General features: G+C 33.2%; 1 protein-coding gene across 1 annotated transcript in view; it reads right to left on the reverse strand.

The window, feature by feature from the left end:
• Positions 1–6,810, reverse strand: part of LOC126825084 (matrix metalloproteinase-25) — a 45,762-nt gene extending 38,952 nt beyond the window's left edge. The window contains exon 1 of the mRNA XM_050554542.2: positions 5,974–6,810. Within this exon, the coding sequence (XP_050410499.1) occupies positions 5,974–6,243 (270 nt within the window). The 5' untranslated portion in view covers positions 6,244–6,810. The remainder of the gene's footprint in view (positions 1–5,973) is intronic.
• Between the last annotated feature and the right edge of the window lie 18,928 nt (positions 6,811–25,738).

A 25,738-nucleotide genomic window follows, 5' to 3' on the forward strand; every position in this document is an offset into this window, starting at 1 on the left:
ATATCTGTCTCAGGTATACTTGATGGTTTAACATCAACAGGAAGTGCTTCAACTTTAGAAAAAAGATCTGAAGTTAAAGGATTTTGTCATAAAACTCTAATAATATCTGATTTACCATCTCAAATGCCTAACGATTTAATAGCCTTGAAGCTGCTCAAGCAAGCAAACAAGTAGAAAGCACAATATATGTACCCCTGTGGCTATCTCGATATCTTCTTAAAGCAGTGGACACATTAGCCGAATCATTCGGCCGAATCATTCGGCGCCGAATTTTATTCGGCCGAATGGGTGGGCACACTTGCCGAATGCTTCGCCCGATTCACCAGTCGATTGCATCACCTTTCATGTCACATGATTAAACATGGCGGCGTCTATGTCTTCAAACTATCACGTGACTTCTCGATATGAGTGGTGATTGGCTAATGAATTCTACATTCGGCCGAATGCTTCGGCGAAGCGGACACACCAGGCAAATATAATTCGGCCGAATATATCAAACCTGTTTGATTCGGGCGAATCATTCGGCCGAATGACAGTGGACACACTAGGCGAATTTCGACGCCGATTGATTCGGCCGAACGATTCGGCCGAATCATTCGGCTAGTGTGTCCACCGCTTTAGTAAAAGAATTGAAAGTGAAGGATTATTTCATTTAAACTTTTTATTATGAAATTTATGTAACTTTAATATGACACTTGGAACGAAATGAAATGGTGCTTAACATTCTACTGTTCTGCTCCGACTGGGCCAATGAAGACGAGCATACGCCATGCGGTGAGCTATCGTGTAAATTTTGCCCGGACAGTGGCGCTACGGCCAACTGTCAAGGGATCTTTTACGTCTACGCCAATGTGTACACGTGACCTTGGATTATTTCATTTAAACTTTTTATTATGAAATTTATGTAACTTTAATATGACACTTGGAACGAAATGAAATGGTGTTTAACATCCTACTGTTCTGCTCCGACTGGGCCAATGAAGACGAGCATACGCCATGCGGTGAGCTATCGTGCAAATTTTGCACGGACAGTGGCGCTACGGCCAACTGTCAAGGGATCTTTTACGTCTACGTCAATGTGTACACGTGACCTCATTTGTCGTCCCATCCAAACCGCCATGGGACAACGTCTTACTCACTGAGCCAGTGGTTCCGACATTATTATAGCTGGGTCTTAAGTCAGTGTATACTCTCTCTCAACGATACCAATATGCAGTAATATTACCCTGGAATTTGTACTAGGCGGAAGGGAAAGTCTTACCCGATTAACCCTCGACAATGTACTCGATTTTATCGTGTCTCTTGCTAGGTCGAGTTGAGACAGGGGCTTCAGTAATTCTTAAATATGACTTGTTTACTTGACATTTGAACTTTTGATTATTTTGATTAAGGTGTAAAGTGTTTGACTTTGTACATCGCTGATAAATCAGTGCCCGGGTACAATTAAACAGTACTATGACTTCAAACGATCTAACTTAAATTGACCTCTGGGTCAACACAATTTTAAACACATGTAAATGAATCACTGTCCATCTGTTCAGATCTGGGGAATGATCTCATTATCACTTCATATAGCCATATTAAACACAGACTCGTGCAGACGACCTTATCTACTTTAATATACAAGCTGTCTAAAATCCATGGTCATGTGGATTCTACAGAGTCTCCTGTCAATAAGTTGTATTCAAAAATAGTCAGACGTCTGAATATCGATCACAGGAAACAAAACATAACTTTATCTTTCTTGTAATTATAACTACCATTATTATGCCAAAAAGCCTTTAACTTGGAATAAACAAGGCTTTGATGCTGGTTTTTATTTTGTATTTATGTATGGCACTATTTCGTGGCATTAGCAGGTCTTTCAATGTAGCTGACGAATAACAGGACTTGAAATGTTTCAGATTGTTCAACGTTACATGCCTAAACCTTTACTCGGCGAAAAGGCCACCTTATTATTAGACTTTAAAAAATTCTGCGACATTTCAAATTATGCATTCAGGATTCCTGATATTTGGATTGCGGGTGTAGCATAATATTCCTCGCCATGATTTTCGCTCATTCATTTTATCGAAAATCTACTACTCAGCTATATCCATGGTCAGATGCAGCATATATGCAACAGTTGCACAGCTGACATACTCGTACCTGCGTACCACGATAACCTTATAATATAATTCTTATGTCATATTCGCAAGCAGTCTTTTGGAGTTCTACCAACTTCTTTTGTTTGGGTGATTAACAATTTTTGATTGACGTATATTGCTTTGTCTAATACATGTACTTTCCTTATAATACTGTGGCACGTCTTATGCACCCCCTTTCCCCCAAAAAGGGTTTGTGAAAGGGTTAATTTTGAACATTACATGTTATCACAATGCAGGTGTAGACATGTATTTTAGGACACACTGTCATTGTCATCCCCACATATTTCAAAAGATATCAAGTGGAACCTTATAATTATACTAACAAAGAGGAAGAAAAATCATTGACATCCATTGGATTATATTTCTTTAATCTCTCAGAACTACATTATGATCAACCCTACTTTGAGCAATGTTAATACAAGCCTTTCTACCACAAAAATCCTTACCTATCCCTTACCACTTTCTAAAATGACACATTTAACTAATATCCCATTAAAGGGTCGTGGTACAGAATACAGACAGCAATCTGTAATTATCAAATTTAAGGGTTGGTTCGGATTCTTTGCTATAATGTAACATATTTGCATAATCTTCTAGATTTATGAGCCGATCCCTTATCTGGCATTTTTTAGTCATTCGTAATGTAATTATCAAATTACGGTTAGAATGTCCCAATTACATAATTCATTTGATATGCCTCTAATTAAATCAGCTCTTATTTTATTTGACTTTACATTACGTTGAGTTTAGCCAGGTCAGACCCTGATATTTAGTTATGTGGTATCTATACCGGTTTCAGATCTAAAACTTTTAAAATATTATTGCCTGAAACTATTGCATTCCCTCAATACCTATGATCAAACTTTAATATAAAATCAATAAAAGTTAACGGTACAGACATATCGATATTTGGTAAACCATTATAATTTCTAAATTCTCATGTAACACAGAAAGGAATTTTAACTATGTGTAGATCAATAAGCCAGTTGAATTACTTACTATATGCTTATACATACATATATCAAACACCTACAACCCTAACTATGTGTAGATCACTAAGCCAGTTGAATTACTTACTATATTTATACTTACTATACATATATCAAACACTTACAACCCTAATCACAACACTGAATGCATCGATCAATTCTGCACATATGTTACATTGTGGCTGGCACACAGAAAATTTATCATCTGTAGAAAGCAATTAATCGTTAGTGTTTGCAAAAAGCCAATTTGGTTTATTAAAAGACAGAATCTATTTTCATTGCCGTAGTGCTTCGTGGTGCGCGCGTCTTGAAATTAGAATCACTGTCGTAATTAGGTACGGGCATTCCGGTAATGTTGCCATAATTGCATATGGCTACAGTGATATTTATAGTCATTTCCATATTATTGCATATAAACAAGATAATAACAGTTAGTCACCCACAGAACTGGTAAATATTGAATATACCACTGCCTTGGGCCATGTTCAAATCTTTAGCCGTAAAGATTCCGAAAACCACCCAGACCCCACCCCGCCCCGCCTCTCACCGGTGCCCACCCTTGATATCCTATTATATAAACCTGCGCATTTGCAAACATCATGGTTTGATTTGTAATTCTACTAAATTGACAGAAAGTAGGTAAATTATGCAATTTTATCAGAAGTAGGTCGCTGCTTGATTGCCACACGTCAATGTTTTTTAATTGCCTGGGGAAAAAATCGAAGATACCGGCGCCATCATTATTCAGCAGTCACTTACACATATTATCCAAAAATAGAAAATAGAATAAATATTGTATGTCGACTCCGAACAATCTATAATAAATAAGTATCTGGGTATACTTTTGGAATATTAAAATTTATCATGAATCCATGTAATATAATGACAATTAAAATGCCTGAAAGGTGTCCTCTTTGTCACTAACGTAATACATAATTATAAAGGTTCTGCTTTCTATTGCCCTGGAAACGTGGTACCAATTAAGCGGTAAATTTTCACCAACTATATCCTTATTCTTTTAGTGTGTCTTCTATAGATACTTGATAATAAAAAGACTTGCATATTCGATCAAAATGTATTTTGCGACTTTATGTGTATAAATTGTTGAAATACATTTAATAGACCAATTTTCACATAAGAGTCACAATATAATAGTAAGATAACCTGAAACGAGATAACAGCATACCACAGGTTTTGTCAGTTCGTCTTATTTAATTACATTTAGTTAGTTACTCATACTTTCAAATATGCTCTTGTCTTCGGGCAATATAAGGTAATATGCAGGTTTTAGTCTACAGTAATAAGCAGCTTATTACTTTCAAATACTTCAAAAGATATATTTTGTTTTCAAAATAATTGCCCCGAGGTTAAACCAATTTCGTAATAAATCATTTTATTATTCGCATCATATTATTTCAATGACTTTCTAAATATAATAATTATGTGAACTAAAGATTAAATATCCCAAATAAAGATCATATAAAATTATAAACATATAACAAAGCGTTTTCTTGTAGTTTATTTCATTTAATTAGTCGCAGTTTTGTCATTTGGGTAATGTCTATTGGTAATTAAAGGCTAACCGTTTAAACAATATGGACTGTAAAAATGTCGCCACGTTACGTAAAGCGCCGTCATCATGGCGCACGCGCAGGCCTGGACGATGAACGGCAATGTACCATCGTTAGCGATTTATTAAAAATAAAAGAAAAAAAACGAACGGATGTAGATTTGCTTTTTGATAAGACTAGCCATATAAACGTTAAAATTCATGCAACTCTAAATACGAAAGGACAAATGGGCTGTATGACACCACCCCCACAACTTGAAAGAACGAAATCGGTATTGTGGACATAAACCATATATAAAGACAAAAAGGCAAGACATATATTGCATTTGACATTCTATATACAAATACAACATGTGCACAACACATTTCCTAGATTGACTAATGCTTTTACTATAAGAAAAAAAACCTATATATATGTACTGTATTGTATTGTATATCACCATAACTGCACTGCTATATTTATAAGCCACGAGTCGGCGATATGTATACTACTATAAGTAAAACTAGGACATAACCCAGGAAAACAAAACACTGCCTCCTTATTTCATTCAGACTGTTTGACATTTTGGCCTGTCATTATATATTATAATACGGTCTATTACAGTCTGTATATCGCAGAATGAAAACCCAAATATTCAACAAAGACATAACAGTTTATGTTATTAACACGATCAAAATTGCGTCAATGACATTTAGATAATAATAATGTGCTATGAATGTACATTTATGCATGTGAGTACACATGGATTATTATTTAATCTGTCAATTTGGTAAAAAAAGGTGTCACTCAAAAATATCATTAGCCGTCTGACAACTATCAAATGTTATCTGAATTAGCTTGGTAAACTTTCGGTTCGTGGCATTCCGAAAAAAATATATCTTGGTATAAGTGTATGGTCGTTTTCATTTTACAAATAAAATAAAAGATAGCACGCTTATCAGTGATGATAGTACAAATTAAATTCGTCTTTTGTTTCCCTCTTCATCGCTATGTACTTCAAAGAGTCGTATGTCTGTATGTATGTATGTATGTATGTATGTGTGTGGATATATTACTCATCAGAACTAAGTACAGCGAGTGTGTAAATATAGGTATGTAGTCCACGAGTCGTACAGCATATCGATTTCTATATTTCGAATATCTATATCATCTGAATTATTACTAATAGATATATGGTTCATATATATAATATTTTTTTTAAAAGGCTCAACGTTGAAATAGGTTTTAATTAAAATACTTTAAAAAAAATATTAAAAGTCCACTTACCAAACCATGTGCTTGAAGTTGTCTATAATGTTTTTCTGAAGCTCGTAAAGGAGTCGGGGATACATATCCAAATAGTATGATAAATAAATATAGTAATAACCAACAGCAACTACTACTAAGAAAGTTTTTTCTATAACAATGTTTCCCTACATCTTCGGTAGAGTTCCATGTCTTCGGTGCCTGATTGATAAGATTATTTACAATGATGACTGGAGTAGTAGCATCATGATGCTCTTCAATACACTCCATGTTAATGTTAGATTTACCCATTTAAAATACGATGAACTAAATCATATAGTAAAATGGCTTTAACTTGATCATAAACATAAACACATAAAACGCCGTTGTAATTCTATGGACGTTTAGCTTGGCACACACTGACTAATAAACTACTAACACAGTCATTACACTACTAGTACCTAGGCATGATATCAATAAAGAAAATTTAAGAGTGTACTATCCCATTATACAACTACGCATAGGCTTAACGAACGAATTATCCAGTCTTCGATATTTCACTTACACTCGATATAGCTTACTACCAGTGAAATTACATTCGACACTTTTATGGAGCTACTGGATTAAGCAAGCCTAACATTTACAAAAGACAAACATCCTTCCTTCCATACTCCAAGCTCTTGAAAACCAACCAGACTGCTTGCTAGTATAAACTCAACAGCTGGGTTTTTCTAAATAAAGCCAGCTTCCTGTGTGCCATTATTGAGCAGCAGCGTGCCGAACTAGCAGTTCTTCTCACTCAGCTCTGGCTTCGTTCTATCCAGCATTCGATATCCGATATGAATATGTACACGGCGACTCTACAATACCAATTTATCGTTCCGATCATGCGATGCCTTTAATGCCAGACTGGTATTAGTACTATGGGTTAAAAATATGTAAGTCAAATTCTTTCAAATAGATGAGAATTATACAAAGCATGAGTCATCTCTACCGCGAGTGGTTCCACGTCGGTATAATGGCGTTTTTACAGACTAATCAAGGGTTAATTAATGATCATTTGTTTTGATTGCATTAAAGTGAACAGTTTCAGCAACAATTATTTGTTAAGAATAGAGAAAAATCAAAGTAAATGTTGTGTTTATTACATTTAGTTCAACGCGAGACTTAAACATAATCAAAACAAGGAACAAAGATGGCGAATGGACATAAAAAGAGAATCAATGGGTTGCTATGACAACTGGATTAGCATTTCATGACTTTTCTATTGTAACAGATGGGAGACTGATATCATGATTAATTAACTTAAATGATAGTGTTAAAATTCCTGTCTAACTTATTTCACACAAATTTATAGATGTAACTGATTTTTTTTCCAAATAATTATGGGATTATGTACAAGATTATAAATTACAAACATACTGCACGCGCAATACCTTGCTGATAAAATACACTGCGAATAAATAACTGCCCCCGAATAAAGATCGAGCTTTAATAAATAAACGTATACAAGCAGAAAACAAGAGATAAAAAATCATCAGAATATCAAATAAATGTAATATTTTTGATTATTGAAAAATGAAAAACATTACTGCTAACAATGTTTTATTCCTCATATTTTTCCTGTGTTATCGGGCTATCTTCGTGAAAACAACTGACCCTACACTGGAGCAGTGAAAAAGAAAATTAAAACTGTTCTTATCCTATGTTACTACTAAAGGAAGTAGAAAACTTCCGAGCGATGAAATCAAATCATAATAATTTGTTAATATGAAAGAAAAAAGAAAGCTCCGCCCACTATAGGTGTAGCGCCATCTGTTGACTCAAAATTCCTTTTATTCTGCTTGAATATTTAGGTTTTTTATAAATGCACAGATCACCACAAAGAATACAAACCGAATGGCCCTTCTATTTCAACCTTTGATGATTCCCTTAACATCCAAATTACTTTAATAACATTATAACGAGGAGACAAAAATCGATGTTTATCAGCAGAAAATCAATACCTTAATTGAACAAAATTAAATAATGATTGCTTAGGGAGAAAATAATTGAATAATAATTTCATAATATTATATAGTAGATATTTCTAAGCCATTTCTTAATTAGCGGTGTGTCAACAGAGACGTTTAACTTTGCGTCAACGACAATTAGAAGAAACAAAAGAAATTAACACCATATAGAGTAATGAATAATTGTATTGAGTGTTGAAGCTACATTGCAAATTTACCTATTTCAAACCAATTTCTTGTCTATAAAGGTTTTCCGGCAATATCACTTCCTTGAATGTAGACGTTAAATAAAGCTATTTCACACACACGTTCTATAATATGGTTTCAACACAATTGCATCAGGAATTGGGGAATCACAATTTAACCGACAAAGTGAAGAAGTTATCCAGAAAGCACATTAATTACTTAGGTGTTGAGTAATATGTAGTTTTAACAAAATATTCCGGAAAATATTTAGACTAATATATTCACTCATAGTATAGTGAGCTGCCTGGAAGAATCGTTTCTGTCGATTTATTTTCAAATACCAAATGCCTACAAAAGTATTCTATCGCGTCAAATCACAACGACTAATATAAGCATATTTTTGCCATCAGGCTCTACAAGAGCGAAAAGAGCGGGTTTTTTTGTCAATATCTCCAAAAGCATTGCAAAAAATGACCGACAAGAAAATATATATTACAGATATGCATATTCTACACATCATATCCCAAGCTTTAATAATTTCATAGAAAAATTGAAAAATGTACGGATAAGTAAAATTGACAAATAAAACCCATCTCTTGCCGGTAATTAGTAAGACCATTTTTGTTAAAATTTCAATAATCTATAACTTTTTCATGAAATGTTTTTTTAATTTTTGGATACACCTTATCTTTTCTTGTCGGTCACTTTTGCAATACTTTGTGCGCTGTGATTAGCAAGGCCGTTTATGTTTGTCAACATTTCAATTTATATGAAGTCATTTAAATTTTGGACATGAGGAGAACGTGCAGATGTAGGCATAAAAAGATGTAGGCATAAATAATATACAATAGTAAAAAATACCCACCTAGATCCAACAATGTGTTAAAAAAGAAAAATATATAAAATAATAACAAATACAACACGAAATTTAAGTTAAATTTTTTTTTTTTTTTTGAGGGGGGGGGGGGGGAGTCTACTATAATGAGTGTTACATTAAAACAATGGAATAAAGTAACCTGATCAATCATTTCTTGACTGTTAGAAAATAGGTTCCATGTGAAACAAGAACATTAAACATTACGCAACTGCTGCGGTTTCACAAAAGTCCCATGCAACCGAAGCAAATTGGGTACCCTGTCCAACCGTGGCAGTTTGTCCCGAACAAACCGTCAATGCTAAATAATGAGCTTAAGTTTGTGGAGCTGGATTTAAGAATGGGCTGCATTTCGATTTCATATGATTCTAGAAACTTGTACATGGGGTTATAAAACGAGTATAAAAGTTGTAACCAATTTATTTTTCAGACAATTTCCGTAAAGTAGGTGGCGGAAATGAAATTACAACCAATCATATTATGCAAGGAAGTTAACAGAAAAAAATGGAGAAAAAAAAACCAAGTTAGCAGAAAAAAAATTAACACAACAACATTAAGTTATTATTTCCGATAACCCTAAATTTTCAAATTGTTTTGAAAATTATAATAATCACGTATATGAATGAAACACCGAAAATAGTAATTTTGGACAACGGTGCAAAGCGAGTTTCATTTACACTCCCACCTCCAAATGCATCATAAAAATTCACCCAGTCTTCCAGTTATTGTTTTGTTAATCTTGTTACCGGTGACAACAATTCTATAAAACTGAATTAGATCCGCAAACTTGCCGGAAATATCACTTCGGTGGGAGCGGACGTTAAATAAAACTACATGTATATCACATACGCACAAACTTCTTTCAACGACATTGATGAACGAACGTATTCGAAATCAGCTGTTATTTCAAATTTATTACTAAATATCGGCAGAATAATCTAACACAAAGCCAGGAAAAAATCCCAGATAAAATAAATGGAAGAAAGATACGCTTCTTGTATGGTGTGGTTTTCAGTTCAAATTCTAAACATTCACATTAAAATTTCAGTCCATTATCTTATTTTTCTCAAAAATTACAAGTTCATATAAACCTAATAATTTAATAGTACAAACAAAACTTAGTACTTATTATAAGTGTTTTCCGTTAATTATATCGGTTTCCGTTAAAAAAAACTTACTATTTGGTACTAGCACCACGGTGGAAACGGATAGGTGGTAATACGGGACAAGTTTAAAAAAGGATAGGTTTTAAATGGAACTGCAAAAATTAATGAATTATTATTAAAGAGTGTGGTACAAACACCAAGGTGGAAACGGAAAGGTGTAGTTATTCGTAACACAATTATATGGAATACAAGTTACTTGAAGAAATAAATTCTTCAAGTGACTTGTATTCCATAATTGTGTCATGTGTTATTCTTATCTATTTACTAAAAATGTCGCTTAAACAATTTGCAGTTATACATGACGAATGGATATATACAGGATAGGTTTTAAATGGTACTGCTAAATTCGGAAATCATTATCAAAACTTTAATAGACCCATATACCTTATAGGCCCATGTATAATAATGTACTTATTATTAACTTTTAAAGTATACGAAAGTTGAAAGCACTTGAAACAACTTTGTCTTTTGACATACATAACATATGATTAATCTGTCATTTATAATGTTTCATACTGCTGCTGTGTAACAGCTGTAGCTTTTGTAAATGTAACTATCAATGCGAATAGTTTAAAGGAGCTAAATCGCTAATATTTGGGACCTAGAAATTGACAAAAATGGATCGCAACGCATAGAATAATGTAATATGAATGTATATAAACTGATTTACATTCAATCGCTTCTGTTTTTACTGTAATTTCTAATCAGTTATGTTCGGCGAAATACGCCGGAAGTCTCACGTGAATAGCAATCTTAAGCGTCTGGTTTTTCCAGTCTACACGGATGGTATTTATTGCGCATGCTCTCCAGATAAGAATATAGCATCACCATTTGACATGACTTGGGGAATGTGTCTAGCCCTGTTCTTTGAGTTCCTTGTTCCAAATGGCGCTGAAACGCATTATGGTACACGATTCGTGTACCAATGGTAAAATGTTTATTTTGTCTTGAATACTGGATATCAGAAGCCCATCTTTTTCCTGTAAGATCACAAGACCAATGTTGATTTTAATTTACAAATAATTCGTGTTTTAAACGCGAAGATTTTTGATGATATTGAATTAGAGACTTAGCTACTTTAACTATAAGTATGGTTACTGTGAAATCTGCCTATCGCAGGTCTTTATTTTGGCTTCAAATGTTATATGACCTTTAAATATAATCAACTACCATCGGATGGTCGAAATTTAAATGGATTGAAACGCGGTGGCCATTTAATAATTTAGTCAAGTACCGTTGCTATGATAATAACCAATCTATGCTGTATCTTGTCAAAACTTTAAACATCGATAACTTCGCTCAGAATAAAGTAATTTGAATTTTTTTTCAATATATTCATTATTTATTTTTAAACTATTATAGCAAGAACGACCAGTTCTTTATCTAAATGTTACATAATGCATCTTAAATAAATGTTTTCATATAGAATGATATTTAGGTTTTACTGGAAAATATTGGTATTAATAATACACACATATAAGTATTAACAGTAACAGGTAGATTTTGGCGCTAAGAATATACTATATTAGCGAATTTGAATTTATCCATTTTTACCAAAACAAACCTGTACATTTTTTTGACCAGGTTATTTTAATTCTTAATTTTAAACTCACCGATTTTAATGAGTTTATTTTTTCCCAAGATGTCATATTGTGGGAGCAACTGACACCTTCACCAAGTGAATGCTGTCACTTCAGAGTTAAAGTTCGATAGGTTCTCCTTCAAATTGTCATCTGATCAGTGTCTTGTGATAGCCTGTTTCCGAGAGGATATGCTATTAACCCGGTTAAAATAGTTGTCATCTTTGTTTCGAAACATTAGTAGGTATAACATTTTTTGGCACGATTGCCAACGTATCTACCGTATTCATGATTTGGCAAATAGCTAGAGATATGTATTGAGCGAAGACCGAAGATCTTCCGTTCAACATTTACACAGATGTGATGAATTGAAAATTTGTCAACAGTGGGCACCCACAGCAAAGATAACAGAATATTGTCAATCAAGTCAGTAACTACCAATAATCTTCGGTGAAATCTTTTGATCCAAAAGAATTCAAACATGGAGATTATCTACCATTGGTATTTGAATAGTGTTTTCGTAATTGAATGTTAAACAATCAATATACATAAGTACATTTTAGAATGGATTAGGTATTGTCCAAAAAATGCAAAATTAATGACGATCAGCGACTTGAACCTACAAGGGGTATACCAATCAAAAAGAGGCCTCCGTTTTCGGGTTTTTCGTCTTGGGTCTTCGTTTTAAAACCGCGCATAGAAGTGCACCAGGGGTTTTGTATAGTTTAGTTTTTAAATAGCGTAAGGTACAAATAATGGCCGAGAAGTACAGGACCGGTCGGAAGCTAACCAAAGGGAAGTAACTCTAAACAACACCGCTTGAAGCCCCTTGTTAAGGCCAGCTCAATTTTTGTGAAGGTCGTTAAGATGTAAAAAAGGCTAGGGCACATGATTATTGGCGAGTTTGTAGGTTAGGGTTAGGGTAGGTATTGGGGCTAGGTCCAGGGTTAGGGTTAGGATTGGGATTAGCACTAGCCCTGTTAACATCTCGTGACCTTTACGAAAAATTGAGCTGACCTTATCATTTAGCACTAACCACCGGTCTCTACCCCAAAATCATACGAGGTCTTACTGAGGTAATTGCTTTTAAAAATTTATTGGTATTACGTATTAAATTTCTTTTTTTTTTAAACAAAAGGGTATATGCGAATTAGACACCATATTATTAATATTTAATGCTCGAGTACTTTCTTAATGCAAAAAGCAACTAGGTTAAAAGAACTTCAGGTTGAGAAAGTTAAACCCATATCCTAAAATCAACTTAGTAGACATACAATATCACTAAACTCTTATAATGAGAAGCTAGACAGGCAGACATAGTGATGTGTTTAACACATGTGTTTTAATATAAACTAGTATTATATAAACAGAAATTTGTCTACTATATTATCATGTAATAACGTTAACTTCTATATTACTTTCTCTAAAATAAACAAACATACAGTAGCTAAGACTGTGACTTCGCCCAATTTTGTGGCAACTTGGCAATTGCATAGGACATCGTTTTTTTTTACGATGCTTCATCGATTCGGACTGAATGAAACAATTAATTTATGACATATAATATTTTACGCTATCATAATAATGCTGCTGCTAATATTTTGACAGAGTTTTCGAGGAACTGATCACGCTGAGACTTTAGATTAGAACCAATAACCCTGCTTCTAATTGTGGTGCATAGGTGGGTGTCGTGACCATGTTCGATAATAAAAATCAATTTGATTTCTTGAAACTACGATTCTTTTGATTCAACTTGACAACTTAACACATAGTTTCATTACACCAATGTTCCATGTTGAACATTTTATGCTTAGGCAAAACAGATAAAGCAATTCTATGCTCGGGAACACGATGAGTTAAATATCTTGACTAAGTTCGATTACGAGCATTTTCTGCACATGTCAAGCAGAGTGATAAGCAATTTGATTATTTGTTTGCAAGTAATGCATGCGTGGTATATATTTATTTTGGGATTGAGAGGGACGGGGGACATCGGCATCACTATTGACTTGTTTTGATATTGTACTCGACATTCCCCGAGATCAAACTTTAGTTGAAGATAAACGGTACACAATTTTATAAGAAATTTAGTGTAATTCACATAGTACTGAATCAGTCACTATTCTACCAACAACACAGCAGACGGATACGGGCAATTTAATGTCCCCTTGAAGCAACCCGGACCGGAAAATATCTAGTTAGTAGCGAATGTGGTCATAAACAAGACCGTGTCAAGAAAACGACAACTTCCTTCAAGAAATACAGCCATATCCGAAAGTATGATAGCGTAAACTTCTCTTAATGTTTAAACTATTTATTTTATCAAATAATGCAAATATTAACATACGGACATAATGTTGTCCAAGTCGGTACACGAACCAAACCAAGGTGACGGTGGTATAACTTAGGAACAGCTGATATTAGACTTGAACATAACAAAACCTACAATAGTAGTCACGTTTGTAACCGGAGAAACAATAGAATTCTTAAACATATTGCGAGTTTCTTTGTTTTGAATTATCAAAATTTCCATATTGCCATGTTCACCATCACTGAGGCGGATACGCTTTTCCAAGAAGAATTGCCTACATTATTTCTAGGGCGGAGGTTCAGATCGGGGAGGACAAAGATTTAAATTTTCTGATAAACTTATGGAGGAAATAAGGTGTATTATTTTTATCCCTATTGATCCTTACTTTATTTATAAAGTAGGATGTTAACGCATTTCATTTCTATTTATATAAATATAAATGATTTGATTTTTCGTACATTTTGAATATCCGAACCGAAGCATCGAACATACATTGAGTCCCGATATACAATTTTATTATAATATACTCTTTTGCATTTTCTTTACTTTAATTTACAGTACATGTAAAGTAAATACTGTGCCGAGCCCATCTAGGTAAAATAAAATAGGCAAGTTTAAGTTGTTATGTGGCCAATTCATCATTTAATCGTCCCAAAACTTGTGAATATTTTCGTGCTTTTGATAGTAATTTGACAAAGGTTCTTAATGCATGTTGTTTGTTCGTGTGCTCGGTGTTGTAACAAAAATGCTGGATTTCTAATGCTCTGATCAGCATTATCACACTAAATTAGGAGCTGGGCTATGCGAATCCCTTAGACATTTCATTTAAATTCACGCTAGTAGTCTGGCATTAGAAAAGCTTTATCTTCAAAAACTATACCAATCCTTTGGGAATATATAAGCATTCGTGGCATTCCTTGGTATTCTCGGAAAGTGAATTCCGAATTCGGTTAGTCGTCAGTGGTACCCTAACCCCCCACCCCACCCTGAAAAGCTTCAAACAATATGGATACTCATGTCATTCTGTAATTAAAGATGGTTAAAATGAACCCGTCCTTAAATTCAAACACATTTTACACATCCTTGTCTATGACAAGTGCATATTGTAATGTCGGAACACAAAAAATATTGTGATACAAATTTGAATAAATTTACAATATTTCCTAAAAGATCTGATTAATTTGTAGGACATGTATATGAGATGTTAATTATCAGCTCATTATTATAGAGGGTCATGAATTTCTATGAAGACAAAAAGAGATTTTGTTGTCAAAATGGAGGGATCAAGAAGCCATTCCGATGATAATAATCTTAATGAAAATCTCGTGGACACTCATCAGAACCATTCGACCTTTGAACTTAGTAAAATCATGAATATCTTGCTTTCTTTTGTTGCTACTTAATGGAACGAAGGGCATTCCTTTGTTGTTAAGAGGCATACTTATTAAAATAATCAAATAAAGTTCTTATATTGGCACCTCCAAGAAAGGTTCAAGTACTTTTTCATCTTTTCAAACCGAACCAATGGGCCTCTTCCCCATCACTGTAGCCATGCCTCATTATTAGCAGTAGAAATAGTTTGGACATGATGGAATAATACGTCCCAAATTGTAAATTTATGACATGTGAAATACACTTGTCAGCACTCATGACGAAATCGGTATAATTGTTGTTATATAGAAACCTTCTATTTTTCAAAATGCAATTGGAACCGAGTTAATTATCTAAAAAGTGTAATGGCTTGCGGGATCCAAGAATTATACCTCCTTGTTAGGTACGCCCCGTATTATACCGCAGACGGACTATTTGCAACAAATGCAAGATTTTTCTATACGTTTGCACTTATTTACTATCATAAATAACAATTCCATAAGTATTAGGATCTACCAAAGGTCATTGCTTTATGTTACACCCAGTCTGTTACAACATGTTCGTTACTATTATTCATAAAACAATATAAGCCCTATATTATAAACTATTCTTATGTACCGTGCATAAATAATTTTCTTGAATTTCAAGGTTATAAAATTTAAAACCGCTTTCACTGCTAGAAACTTTAACGGAAGAAAATTCCCCATTTAATACAGTTTTATTATTTTTGAAATACTGCACTCTGAATAAAATACCAGTATATACATGTGATATCTTTGCTAAATTCTTAAAATACTACATTTTGAAAACATTCGGACAGGTTATTGTCCTTGTTGGTGCCTTCTTAATGTATATAATCTATACTATCAAGAGACGGAATATGGAAACATACTTTATTGACCAGTTCCTACCAGACTTAAATGCTTAATTTGCCCCCTTCCCACCGTGTTAATATTCAAATAATATTTAACTAATTCGTAATATATATTTTTACACTTTTTACTTCGACACTGTATAAGGACATATTAAACTCTGTAATTCCTTCTTTTCTATTATCGGTTTATTAGAGAATATAAAGTAACTTGCAATGTGATGTTATGTATTATATACATTTAACCTTTTGTTGTACGTTACCTAATATTATTTATAATCCATTGTCATGGAACTCTATTATTCTAAGAATGTATATGTGTGGTATTTTCAATATTTTGTATACATTATTAATATCTAAAGACACCTAGATGGCGTGCTTATATAATTTAATGTATGCCAGAATGAAGTAATGTAGAATTTATTTTACCTGGACGTATTTTTTCTAATTAATTTATATACTAATGAAAGTTTAAATGATCGATTAACTTACATAATTCAAAAATTGTATCTTTTCTGTTGATGATATACTTTTAGGAAGCACTTTTATGTTATAATAATTCAGTTCCAAATATTTCCCACGATAAAAAAGCACTTAATTGGGGAAATAACAGCAGCAGACACAACTTACTAAAAGATATAACTATATAACCTATTCAAAGTTTTGGTCTTCAATAATTCAAGATATGATAATTTAAGATATAAAACATAATTCGGTAAACTTATAGAGTTGGAATAATTGGAATCAGAAACCAATAACTTTTCATTGCGACAATTCAAAATGCGATTATTTTTCAAGATATAAATGTATAATTTATTACAACTTTTAAATTGCGATAATTAAAAATTAACCTTTCTAAAGATTCCAATTGTGATCATTTATCATAATATAATGTTAAATTTGAAAATTGAAATACTATAATTCATTATATAAATACATCATACTTTTTAATGGTAGGATACAAACTTACTAACTGCGCTACTATTCCAGAATACATACTAAATATTTTAACTGCGCTATTCCAGAATACAAACTTACTAAAACTTTTAACTGCGCTATTTCAGAATACAAACTTACTAAAACTTTTAACTGCTATTCCAGAATACAAACTTACTAAAAACCTTTATCTGCGCTATTTTAGAATACAAACTTACTAAAAACCTTTATCTGCGCTATTTTAGAATACAAACTTACTAAAACTACTAATTTCGCTATTTCAGTATACAAACTTACCAAAGCCTTTAATTACGCTATTCCAGAAAAAAAACTTACAAAAACCTGTAACTGCGCTATTTTAGAAAAGAAACTTAGTAAATCATTCCACTGCGTTATTTCAGATAACAAACTAACTAAAACTTTTAACTGCGCTATTTCAAAATGCAACTTACTAAAACTTTTAACTGCGATAATTGTCCAGCAGTTTTCTGTGTGTGGTGCGGTTATCCTGCACTTACTAAAACATTTTAATAGTGTGATCATTTAAGATATGAATTCACAACCTACATAAACGTATGATTTACAGTCATTCAAAGCATAACCTAGAAAGACATAAAAACTGTAGGTTTAAAAGATCGTCAGTAATTATGATGTAATATGTCATACAAATTATGATGTTAGTGCCAGACTCTGTCATTATCTTCATCAATAACAAGTTGGTATGAGCGAAGTTGGAAACTTGATCCAACATTGTTTCTCTTTTCTATCGATCAGTTATCGAGACAAATTAGATTGACCTTAATATTATTCAACAATTAAGAAAAAAAAAATATAGAATAAACATGGGACTTGAGTGGAAAAATAAATTACGGAAATTTATTGAATTTCTTTATTACAGATGCGCATTTATGAAGTTGGGGAATCCAAACTTTTTTCTGCATCTCATCAATCGAATTGAATAGTTGAAATGCCTAGGAGATAATATATTATATTTTTTCCGGTTGATTGATAATTCATTAACATTACAAAATATATGCAAATGTGGTTTACCTACCTTATATAGGATAGTAATTTTCTGGTAAATGAAGCGCGGTGATTGGCTGTCATCACGAGGTCTATTACATGATAAATATATTGAAATAACTCATGTTTTCCACCAACGCAATCTTTCATTTCTTCTGAAAACACCATCTTTGTGTCGGTCGCCTACTTGCTACAGGTGGTGCAAGACTGTTGGAATTTTGGAAAGCTTGCAAAGGAATCTCTCAAACTTCCGCTCGTTTGGGACGTGGGTTCTGTTGAATGTGGTTAGTTGCTTTCTACTTTAGATTTGCTGAAACTATTCGCATATTCTCTGAAGAGATTGGCGTATTGATCTATTGGGTGCGAAAGCGCGCGTGTCCCGGTGCTGCAGACGTATTGAATTGGTCATCAGGCCATGGAAGATCAAACTACATGTGAAGAAAACTTTTGTGAGCTATTAATTTTATGCGCTGAGAATTACATTTCTATGTTCATTAGAAAGAATCTGGATGCATGAAAAAATTAAAATCATATTATTTAAGCCATGATTACGATTACGGAATTTTCTTCTTCACTGGCCGGAATGTAGAAAGATAGTCGGAATTGAGCAATTAATTATAACAAAAATTCACAAATTAATGTCGCGGTTAACATGTCCCTATAGGATTGAAAATTGTAAAAATCGTTCACGATAGAAGTTTCTTGGCCAGACTATACTCAAAATTAATATTAATTCAGCTTTTTTTCTTTGGTAAGTCATACAGAAAAGAAGAACATATATATATATATATCTTTCGAACACTTTCGTTAATAATTTTTTTTTTATTGCCGTCAATTTTGTCTGTAGGAATGTCCCAGTATGAGAGAGAGAGAGAGAGAGAGGGAGAAAGAGAGAGGTAGGAAAAACCACTCGGTCACCCATCCACGCCCCCACCCTTCTTCATAAACTTCATTGTTGGCCATTAATTATACATATTTTTGGGCCACCAAATAGATTTCCAAACCTTTTCTTTATTAACTTTGTTCCAAAACGGTATTATAGACCTTTACCACAAATTAGTTTTTTTTTTTAACAGTTCAGGTGCCCTATTCACGAATTTCTTCAAAAAAAGCTCTTTTCCAGCATATTCATTTGGACAACGAGGAATGTGTTGGGGCAGATGGTTTCTTTCGGTTCGGATTTTTTTTTAGATAATATAGAGTTAAAGTAAAATTCTAATCCCTGTATATCGTATGCGATTATAATAATTATATTCGTTGGGCAATCAATATCAGCTTTTAGAACTATTAAGTTCGGTGTTCCATTATGCAGGATAGATGAGCCTCAAATCATATTATGGAATACATAATGGATTGTCTGACACTTGAAAGATTGAGATAAAACCCATGCCCACCACCCGCCACCCCCAGAACATTAAATACGACAGCAATATTGCATGTACTTTATCTTGGTGAAAATCGCAAACCCGTATTCGGAATGTATGAGATGAAATTTTGACATTAATAAAGCCGATATGATACAAGATATCAGAATACCATGACAAGCCTTGCAAAATGTGTTCAGCATCCTAGACATCATACGGTGTTGGGTTTGGAAAACGAAGAGGTGTTCCTGGAATTGGAAAGAGAATGTATATTGTGTACAGGATAAAATCAACCTAAAACTATTTAATAAAAGTGAGCATTCAATGTTACCCCACATGTAGTCATAATTTATTTTATCTTTAGAACTATGATTTATATATTTTCAGCGAGAACTGCTTTAGATTTGTAAATACATGTTTTGTAGATATTAAAATACACGATATTAAATATTATTTAGTATATTGGGATGTTGATATTAAAATTTGTTTTAATATTGTAGACAGCAACATGGTTATGGTTAGTTGATTGTAGATTGCAGACTATTTACTAAATTAGTTTTGATATGGATATTGTAGATGCGAATGATAGATAATGCATGGTCGGCTTCAATTTTAAAAAAATTCTAAAAACTAAAGACACCTCGCCCCCTCACACATACCAAAAACAATATCGAAGATATATATATATATATTGCTTTTGTCATATTAAACTCATAATAGACTTGTTGCAGATATTAAATATGTCTTGATATGAATGCATATAACATGCATTACAGAATAATATTATAAAGAAATAAATTTACGCATAATATCGATTATAGATATGACACATTGTCGATATTAAATATACCGTTCATGTAATTAGATATTGCATATATTATTTTTTAATGTGTAATGTCGATGTAAATATAAATATTAAATATACGATGTAGACATCAAAGTCAATGTATTATTATAATATCCAACTTTAAATGCACTGTAGATATACTAAAATTCTCTTGTAGATACCATAATATACATTAATTTTAAATATTAAATAATTATTTAAGACAAGAATATACATTGTACATGTAGATATTTAAAAAAAAAAGAAAGATTTATTCTTACTTGTCTTTGAAATGAACCTAAAAATCGATGGGTATAACCTTTAAAGAAGTTACATCCCGTTGTTTTAATGTTTATGTCAAATTTGCATAGTATTTTTGGTTTCTTTTTTTTTCTAAGATGTAACACTTCCTCGCAGATACAGTATTTGAAATAAATCTTAGTATGGCTGATAAGAAACAATAAAAATTCATTTTCCGATAATTAAATTTGAGTTATAAGGCATGTTCGAAATTACGATCCATGTGGTGGAGACAAAACATATATATATACATGTATAGTACATAGTTTATAAATATAATTACACATTTAGGTATTATATTAAAGTCAGGGGCGGATCTAGGAATTTTGAAAAGGGACTGGTGTGTTTGAGTCGATGGTTTGAGTCATTTGGGATCCCTACAACGGGTTGGGAACGGACATATTTTGAGTCTGAGAAAAGGCACTTTCAGCAGTAAAAAAGGGCACTGTCGAAATCAACTATAGCCATGAACTAACTGGCGCATTTCATGTGAATATTTTCCGATATGTAATCCGAATTACATAAATATAAATTACCGGGAAAATACATTTTTTTTTACCGAACACATTTCTTTCAAAAAGTTTTTGGACAATCAGCAAATTCATTATTTCGCAGTCGTTATACATGTTCAATACGAGGAATTGACGTTGGGTGGCCGACACTCTGCAATAATAAACTTTATTTAAATATACATTATTTAAGACCTCAATTTGCCTATTACAGGTCTTTGTACTGGCTTCAAATATTAGGCAAATTATTATTTAAAAATGGATTAACATGACAAGCCCATAATCAATTCCGATTAGATAGCACACAGCGGCCATTTAAGAGTTTAACTACATGTATAAAAGTACGATAAAAAACAATCTTTGTCAAAACGTCAAACACTCAGTATTTCGCACAGAATAAAAGTAATTTGAATGAAATGTTCAGTATATTCATCTTTGAACTATAGTATTATAGAGAGAACGGTCAGCTCTTTATGTAATTGCCAAAACGGCCAAATATCGAAAATCCGTCATTTTGATCGATATTAAAGGCTTCGTTAAAAATCAGATATGTACGTCCCGATTTACTGGAACGAAATAATTAATTCTATATCAGAGCACAAACACAAGTACCCCAATATTAAAAATTGCTGCCCATAACCGATAACCCAACAGAATAATGGACAACGATTGCCTATACTGCTGCAGCTATTTGCCACAACTGCTACATGCTTTTAAGGTCAATGGCAAAAACTATTTAACAAAAAATGCGCTGAAGGTTAAAATATCGATGGGATCTTCATCCTCCCCACCACGGTTGCTAAAATAAAAACTCCAAGCCTTAATAAGTCGGGGCAAAGTGGACGTATAACAATTGTGCGCCGCTGTTTGCTTTAGTTTTTCCATTTTTTTTAATTTTGAAAAATTACTGATACTTGTGGTCTAACGAAGATAGAACATCGATGTCAAAGAGCATTATTTTATCCATATATTGCAAGACGCCCATCCTCAATACATGCGTACTGATAAAGACTTATTGGCGAGCTTGTTTTCTTTTATAGATTTACTGAAGTCGAAAAAAGAAAAAAAAAACATTTTTTTTAAAAAAAAGTATTGCAACCGGATAAGGGCAAAATTACATCTGCTCAAAGATAGAATAAATTTCAATTCGTTCCAGTAAATCAGGACGTACATTTCTGATTTTAATGACCCTTCAATCTCGATCAAACAGACACATTTTTCGCATTTGGCAAAACGAACCACACCGCGACCCGTCATCTATATTTGTGTGCTGTTTTAATTTAGCATAACGCAAAGCAAAACAAAAACGCGATGATAAAATTTTTTAATTCCACCAGAAACACCATAAGATCATAGTGACCAATTAACTCAGCAAATTTGATAATAGTCTTCTGTTCCAGCGATGCACCAAATTGCATTGGGTTAATAAAGAGAGGAGTTAATGTTACCCATGCAAATAGAAAAAAAAATACGGGTCCCACCTCACTGATTTCGAATACTCAAAACTTCCTGGTCTTCCATATAGAATACGTCGACATACAGATAAAGTTTAATATAGGTTATATATAAATCTGACAGAAAGATATGATGAACTAAATAGTCTTTTTATTCGTAAATACCCAGATTGTGATGGAAAATCAAGTAACTTATTAACACAAAGGGAACACAGCAACTGTTGTCTATGTGAGCTTTCCTCCAAAATGGCGTTTTACAACCATCAAGATGTTTTGCCGTTTGCAGGCACTCGTCACAGAATAGGTAACTTGGGTGATGGTTTGGACTTAAAAATTAGAAGTAGAAGCAACTTGGTAGATGAACTTCGGGGCAATGATCGCCAGGAAAGTTATCAAAAATCCATATACCCCTTAATGATTAAAGTTGTTAAAATAAGTGAAGAGCCCAGGGGAAGAACTATCTAAGTCACATTTTTGTCTTTTCGCATAAAAGGCAACTCAGACTTTTTGACAAGAATGTTTGACGCGAACAGAACAACGAGTGGGTTTAATTACAACTTCAAAGTGTTGTTTAATACGAACCATAATTACCAGTACAACTGACTTCAACTTTTCAGGCAAATTAAGCTTAAACTTTATGGATTAAGGCCCCTTATAGAACGAAAACTCCCGATTTTATCTTGTGGACATCTAGAGGTCACAATTTTTATCCGATTTAGATGAAACTAGAAATGTGTCTTTATAACCCAAAGATCTTGGTTCCTTTCGATATTCAATGATATCGGACCACGCCTTCCTGGATTATGGCCTCTGATTGTACGAAAAATCGTGTTTTTAGCATATGGTCCCCCTAGAGGTCACAATATTTATTCGATTTAAAAAAAACGTTCAAAAATATCACCGTTACACCATGATGACAAAATGGTCGCTCTATGTACGCAAATAGTGTAAAAGTATGTAATATCAAGGTTGTGTACCCTCTAGAGGTCACAATTTTGAAGCGATTTTGGCGAAGCTTGAAATGTATGTTTATAACCCAAAGATCTTGGTTCCTTGCGGTATCCGCGCATATCGGATTGCAACTTTCTGGATTATGTATGACTCCTCGTACGCAAATAGCGTAAATTTATGGTATATCAAGGTTGTGGATCCTCTAGAGGTTACAAATTTAATTCGATTTTGATGAAACTTGAAGCGTATGTTTATAACCCAAAGATCTTGGTTCATTTCGATATTCGCGCATATCGGATTTTAACTTCCTAGATGATGGTCCCTGATTGTACGAAAAATCGCGATTTTAGCTTGTGGAACCTCTAGAGGTCACAAGTTTTATCTGATTTGAAAAAAAGTTTAACACCCTAATGATGGTTAGGTTCGTGAAAATCGGACCAAAGCTGCCCGACAAAATGCCTGCTACTTGTACGTATGTAATACCAAGTTATGGACCCTTTAGATGTCACAGTTTTTATCCGATCTTGATGAAACTTAAAATATATGTTTTTTATCCACAAGATCTTGGTGCCTGTCAATATTCGTGCATACCGGACTGCAACTTCCTGGATTATGGCCCCTGATATATCGAAAGTTGCATTTTTTATACCTTGTTCCCTGTCCATCTCAAGCAAAATGTAAGCGTATCTTGCATGGCAACCGCTTGTTTCTTTATATGTTTAATCGGAAAGTTAGTTGTTAGTTGCCTTGGTAGTTGCACATAAACAAAAAACCTAACAAATGTCATTTTATAGTGATAAATATTTTAGAAATAGGAACAAAAAGGCCTAAGAATATAATAATTAGAAAGGTTATGAACGACCTTCTACGGCTTGTCATGAAGTAATCCAATGCATTAAACAGTGAATGAATACAGTCGGCTTAATTGTTGTGTATTCAAATGCTGAAATGCTTGTCTTGAAGTAATCCGATGCATTAAACATTGAATGAATACAGTCGGCTTATATTGTTGTGTATTCAAATCCCTAAATCTAAATAAATAAATACATTTATTTATGAATTTTCATTTTGTCAGAAACCATTATCGATTCCATGTTTTTACTAAACAGTAATTTTGATTTTTAAAATGATACATCCCTGTCATACTTTTTTCATAGAGCTGTTTAAGCCAGAGAGAAAAACCGAGAAGATGAAGTATTATGTTAAACCATTCTGACAAGTGAAACCATTTTCATGTTAGGTCTGGAACTGTGTTTACTCAGTGTGGATAAATTAATGCAATTAACTTTGATTTATGATGCAGGTAATTTTATTACTTTTATTGACCTTTTATACAATCTTTGTTTGCCCTGCGTAATTTTAGAATTACTCGCTTAGATGGAGGCTTTTAGTTGAAACAGCCCCGAGTACCTCATCAGTCTTAATCATACCCTAAATTATTTGCTTGTTGGATAAATAGAATTCAATTATATTGGATTTATATGATTTTGTTATTAGGCGTATTATGACTATTATAAAACTTCAGAACTGAATTTTATGTAAACCACACGTATTAATTACCCCGTATAATTTCAGTCATTTCAAGAAAAAAAGTTTTTTTATTCAAACAGTGAAATCTCCTCAAGTAAGCGATTTTAGAGTTCAACTTCTCATATGTCTCTTATGATTAAGGTTATTCCACGCCCAGTCTTTTACGCCTGCTTAGCCCATTCTACACGCCTTTTATTTATTATTTTGTGAATCAGCCATCACTATATTACTTCAACATTGTCTTGTAGGATTTTTTTCTTTGTTTATTACAAATGGCGCCTGAAGCCCCGGATTATAAAATGATCATTGTGTTTTGAATATAGGATATTAGGATCCCATGCGTTCACGGCAAGAAAACAACATCAATATTGAATATTGAATTCTAATTCGTGTTTTCAATTTCAAATAATTTGTGGAAAATATTCAGTTAAGAGGTTTAGCTCCTTTAATATTTATGCCGCCCGAATCTACTGAATGACATTTTTTGATGGTGTCAAACATAATCTTGAAGTGGTTTAAAGATCTACCAATTATAGAGGTCCA

Source organism: Patella vulgata, chromosome 6 (genome assembly GCF_932274485.2).
Source record: "Patella vulgata chromosome 6, xgPatVulg1.2, whole genome shotgun sequence".
NCBI classification, from domain to species: Eukaryota; Metazoa; Mollusca; class Gastropoda; family Patellidae; genus Patella; species Patella vulgata.